General features: G+C 33.8%; 1 protein-coding gene across 1 annotated transcript; it reads left to right on the top strand.

Annotated features, from left to right (window-relative positions):
- The first annotated feature begins 271 nt into the window (after window positions 1–271).
- On the top strand, window positions 272–2,132 carry LOC120083609 (uncharacterized protein At1g08160-like). Its single transcript, XM_039039431.2, has 2 exons — window positions 272–858; window positions 1,614–2,132. Exons 1-2 carry the CDS (start codon window positions 371–373, stop codon window positions 1,732–1,734), a joined length of 609 nt encoding a protein of 202 aa, XP_038895359.1. The 5' UTR covers window positions 272–370; the 3' UTR covers window positions 1,735–2,132.
- Window positions 2,133–6,298: the final 4,166 nt, after the last annotated feature.

The following is a 6,298-nucleotide window of genomic DNA, read 5'->3' as shown; positions in this document are numbered from 1 at the left end:
TCTTACTTTACACAAACACATCTACACATTTTACTCAAACTAAAGTCTTCGTGCTTAATAAATATGCGTCTTACACGAAAATCCCTTCGATGACACTTGTTTTTACCTCCTTTTGCCATGTGGGCTCGATGTATAGATTTTTTTTTTTCCTTTATCCCCATATCCCCAACACAATGAAGACAACCCAAATCTTGAAGTACAAGTAGACACAAAACCCAATTGTAAATAGTGGCATATATTCCTGTACCCTTTCATTAAGCAAACCAAAACTCACACACACACTTCTTATACTACTCATCAATATCTCTTCACTCATTCATGAGAGAACAATTTTGAAAAACCAAGAGAAGTAAGAATTTTGTAAAGAACAATGAGGAGCACTGCTACACAAGGAGAAACATCATCACCATCATCAAAACAAAGCTCCTATAGGCAACAACATGGGACAGCAAAACGCACAAGAATCATAAGAATCATAGGAAGAAGCTTGTTGGGAGTAATATTCCTCGTTGGTCTTGCAATTATCATATGTTGGCTTGTTGTTGTCCCCAAAACCCCACGTCTAATTGTGGAAACCGGCAATGTCATAGTCCATAGTTCAACTCATAATATGCTAAAAGCTACCATAGTTTTCACTTTCAGAAGCTACAACCCCAACAAAAGAGCCACCATTCACATGTATTCTATGAGGATGATAGTCAATAGTATAGGCGAGAGGTTTCTCTCCGACATCCCCTCCTTTACGTTGACACCCGAAAACCAGACCGTCTTATCCTCCGCCGTCCGAGTCAACTTCGAATACCCGTTTGGTTTCAATGAAGAGATAGATCCAGAGCTTCGCTTCTCAGCTGAAGTCAGGTACAAACATTTTGAGAAAATTGTACAATCAACCCAAATCTTTAAAGTACGCTTTTTAAACCTTTTGCTTGTATCATCTGCTGGGCTCTTTTTAAACCAAAAAATTCAACTCAAATGAATGAGAGAAGCGAGAGAAAATAGAGAGAGTAAGAAGCATAACATTCTAAATCCAAGAGAATGAGAAAAGCGAGAGAGAGAAAATAGAAAGAGTAAAGAGTAAAAAGTTCTAAATCAAAGGAACAAGAGAAGATAAAAGAGCAAGAGAAAATAGAGATATCGTTGAACTAAAGGACTCTAAACTAAGAGGCGAGAGAGTGAGAGCAAGATCCTATTCCAAATTGCCCGATTTAATAATTTCACTCTTATATGACGTAAGAAAAAGGTCAAAAGGTAGGGCATAATTCCTTTTGGGCCCATATATATATATATACTGTTAGGTTTTGTTGATGTCAAAATCGCTATTTTTTCTTTAATTTTTATTTTTTTGGTTAGAGGACTTCAAAACTCGATTTTAACCTTAATTACTAATGTGATAATCATTTTATATTTTATTTTTAAATTTTAAAAATTAATTAAGAGTATGGATACTACTTTCGCAAATGCATTTCTTTTATTTGTTGCCTACTTTCTAAGAGTGTTTTCAAAATCTGTCTATTTTTTTAACCCTATAAAATGGTAGTTTTTAAAAATTTTATTTTTGATTTTTGAATATAAAATTTTGTCTCGCTCTATTTTTTTGGCTTTATTCTTTTCAGTTATAGTATCAATGGATGGATGTCGAAACCTCGGTTGCTCGAGATCTATTGCAATCACCTCTTGCTTAAGATCAATGCTTCTACAACATTCGATAATACAAAATGCAAAGTCGACCTTTGAGATTTGATCTTTGTGTGTTATTCTTGCTGAATAATCCCAAAGATTTGTAATTGAAAGTTTCATTTTTTTTACCCTTTAATTGTTTCTTTAAGGATAGAGAGTTCTTGCATTTATCTTATTTTATTTTATTTTTGAATAATGAAGAAGAGAATTGTATGGAAGATTTGAGAGAGGTTGAGAGAAATTTCCTTTGTGGAGAGCTGACTAAAAAAAATGAGGAAAATTATAGATAATTATATAATCTGTTATAGTGTGTGAAAAGAAAATTAAAAGAAAAAAACATAATTGTGAGCTTCTTTAAGAAGATCCATACAACTTGAAACCTCTAAACTTTTACACTGGGGAAGGGCAAATAAAGTCTCATTGTTTAATTAAGAAAAGAATAATTCTTTCATCAATTTGAAGCTTGATCGATTTTTTAATTTCTTATTTCTTCTTTGTTAATATGAATGGACTTTTCCTAATATCTTATACTAAAAAAAAGAAAAAAAGAAACATAAAGAAGAACCATATGAGTATCAGTATTCAACAAGAATAATTGAAACAAGTAATATATATATCAAGCTCCTATTCAACAAGAATTGAATGTATCAACAAAAAGATCCATGAGAAAACAACACATAATCATGAATTAAAAGGTTTTCATTAATCAATTAAAAAAAAAAAACTTTTCTACAAAGAGTGTACAAAGAGTGTGAGTATCATATAATGTCTAATCTTAGTAAGTTTTCTAAGCAATGGATAAATAGTCAATTATGTCATAACAAACATGCATCATATACATACAGCAAATTCATAGTATTCAACTATGATATGATCTCGTTGAAATCTAATTGACTATACTGTGAACAACCAAGTAAACGTAATACACATAAAAAAAGTACCTAGTGTAAGAAGTTTTTTTTTCCCCTTTTTGTTAAAGCGACTAAGTGCAAGAAGCTAAACAAAGATATGAACAAGAAATTTTTGTCTATAATTCACTGCGCTTCTACAAGCTAGCTACTATATCTCGTATAGACTTCATTGCATAGTATCTAGTATTGGATGGGAATGCGATCAAAGTCCCATATTGGTTAAATAAGGGGATGATCATGGGTTTATAAGGGAAGACAACTATCTCCAATGGTATGAGATCTGTAAATAAGGGGATGATTATGGGTTATAAGGGAAGACAACTATCTCCAATGGTATGAGACCTTTTGTGGTGATTCCAAAAGTCAAGCCATGAGGGTTTATACCCAAAGTGGGATAATATTCATACCATTGTGGAGAAGGGTTTATACCCAAAGTGGGATAATATCATACTATTGTGGAGAAGGGGGGTTTATACCCAAAGTGGGATAATATCATACCATTGTGGAGAAGGGTTTATACCCAAAGTGGGATAATATCATACCATTGTGGAGAGGGTTTATACCCAAAGTGGGATAATATCATACCATTGTGGAGATATATGAATGTCAATTGGTATCAGAACCTTGGTAATATCATACCATTGTGGAGAGGGTTTATACCCAAAGTGGGATAATATCATACCATTGTGGAGATATATGAATGTCAATTGGTATCAGAACCTTGGTATAAACCTAGCTGTATAGGTGAAATCCTCAAATAATGAACAACAACTTTAAGGAGCCTAGTTTGTGTTCTATATGGGTAATCTAGTGGTTTCCCCAACCTTGATAAGAGCAAGTGTTATCTACGCTCATGCTCGTGCGCTCTATTTGGATTATAACCTGAGATGAATGGGATGTACCTCGAGGTAGAAGAGCAAGTTGACTCGAGATGAACAAGATGTGCCTCTAGATAAGAAGCGAGTGACCCAAGATGAATTAGAGGTGCCTTGGGATTTAGAGCAAGCTCTCATAGTAGAGAGCAAATAGATTTATTCGAGGGGAGGCTCAAAGTGGTACTTTGTTCAAGGTGAGGATTGCTAGAAGTGCAAACAAAATACCACATTGGTTAGGGGAAGAGATTGATCATGGGCATATAATTGTGGGCAATTATCTCCATTGGTTTGAGGTCTTTTAGGGTGAAACTAAAAGGAAAGCCATGAGGGTTTACGCATAAAGTTGCTTGGTGGTCCTTTGTTTGAGGGGAGGATTGTTGTGTGGGAATGCGATCAAAGTCCCACATCCTTTAAATAAAGGGATGATCATGGGTTTATAAGGGAGGACAACTATCTCCAATGGTATGAGGCCTTTTGGTGTGGTTCCAAAAGCAAAGCCATGAGGGTTTATACCAAAAGTGGACAATATTATATCATTGTAGAAATATTTGGAGTTCTGTCATCCCTAACATCTACATTTTGTATGACCAAATTTTTTAATACACTACATGTGTGCGAAAAAGTTCCCACATTAATTAGGAAAGAGAATAATCATGGGCATATAAGTGCAGACAATTATCTTCATTGGTATGAGACCTTTTAGAGAGAAACCAAAAGCAAACCATGAGAGTTTATGCCCAAAATGAACAATATGCCCAAAATGAACAATATCATACCATTGTGGAGATATGTGAATGTCTGTTGTCCCTATCAATTGGTATAAAAAACTTTGTCTAAACCCAGCTGTGTGGGTGAAATTCTCAAATAATAATGAACAAAAAATTTTAAGGAGCCTAGTTTATACTCTATAAGGGTGGTCTAGTGGTTTCCCCTACCTTGATAAGAGCAAGTGTTATCTATGCTCATGCTCGTGTGCTCTATTTGATATTAACCTGAGATGAATGTGATGTACCTAAGGGTAGAAGAGCAAGTTAACTCGAGATGAACAGGATGTGCCTTAAGATAAGAAGCAAATGACTTAAAATGAACTGGAGGTGCCTCAGGATTTAGAGTAAGCTCGCATGGTTGAGATTTGATGGATTTGCTCGAGGGGAGGCTCGAAGTGGTACTTTGTACAAGGTGAGGATTGCTAGAAGTGCAAACAAAATTCCACATTGGTTAGGAAAGTGATTAATCATGGGCATATAAGTGTGGGCAATTATCTCCATTGGTATGAGGCATTTTAGAGTGAACAATATCATACCATTGTGGAGATATGTAGAGGTCCGTTGTCCATATCATTATATGTTCGTCATATAGATATACATAGTTCATTAATAGTATATTAGCTACCTTCACAAGGCATAAGGGGAACTTTTTATTAGAGAAAATAATTCAAATTACAAAATAGAGGGCTTTCTATGGTTAGATGGTGTATATAGTACATTTCTCTAAAACCAAGCAAAAATGTATATAATGCAAATACTGAGACCCCCATACTTGGTTGTTCAATGTGCCAGATAACAAATTTAAGTCATTCCTGAAAGAACCATTGAAGGTCCTTGAGCGGAACACGGGATCAAACCCAAACCCAAAATTTACAGAACATAAATTTTACAACAAAAACATACAGATTATGCATTTAAGAGATGATTACAACATGCTTAAAATAAAGATTATAGAATTGAAAATAGGTTTAAGAAACCTTACCCTTGAAGAACTCTTCTTCATGAAATTTCTTCTCCGAATCTTGTCACGTACAATCTCGAACTCTCTAACTGTCAATGAAGACACCACTACGAATGTGACCTTTGTCTCTGGATGAGAATCCAAGAGTTTTGTGGGCTCTAGCTATTTTGGAAGAGAGAGAATTTCTAGAGAGAAGTGAGGAGAAGGATGATAGGGATCAAGTTGGAACCTACCAAACTCCTCCGTAAATTTTCTTCAGGAAGAAGAAGAAAAGGAATAACCCTTTCCAAAAACAAAACTTTCCAGTAACGTAGTAGAGAGAAAGGGGGAAGGAGTTACAATTTTATTTGATCGGTAGAAAGCCTAGACAACTTTCCTCCGCATCATTCGCTTTGAAACTTAGATGGTTGTTATAACTTAATTATGCTCCCAAGGAAATTTGGAAATATACTAATAACCTAGAAAAGTGAAGTATTTATCAATTTTTCTTTTCAAATTAATTCTAAACATGTTTTTTTCATTAATTCAAAAGTTTTAATTATTTTGTTAATTAGAAATATTAATATGCTTTAATAGGTAATTAGATTGGTTAAGATATTAATAAGTTTTCTGCAAAGAGAGATATAAAGTTCATTGAAATCTCCACCGCCAAGTACTTCTACATTCTACATGAGAGAATGAAGTTTATTAAAATAATTCCTAAACATGTTTCCTATAAACTCTTTCCTAGTAAAGCAAAGTATCAAACATCCCTTTACAATAGGAGAAAAAGGTCCTTATAGCTTTCTAAAAACGCTATAATAGGTCTATTATAGTGTTTTATGTAATGTCATAATGCTATTAAAAGTATGAGATTTTTTACAGCCTTATTTTTCTACTTAATTCCATCATTCTTCAATGAAAGTTGAAACCAAATGAGAGAATAGGCAAATCTTGCAGACAAAATGATGAAAAGTATGTCAAAATAGGTTGTGCCAGACAATAATATAATAACCATGAATCATGTTATGAATTGACAAAATTAAAATACTAAAATTACATAGATAAATAATTACATTGATTAAAATGATAATTGAGGATGAGTAGAATATTGGACTTTTTAAAACA

Source organism: Benincasa hispida, chromosome 8 (assembly GCF_027475165.1).
Source record: "Benincasa hispida cultivar pf3 chromosome 8, pf3_genome.v1.1, whole genome shotgun sequence".
NCBI lineage: Eukaryota > Viridiplantae > Streptophyta > Magnoliopsida > Cucurbitales > Cucurbitaceae > Benincasa > Benincasa hispida.
Note: the sequence above shows the minus strand (reverse complement) of the source record. Positions and strands in the feature narration are given on the sequence as shown.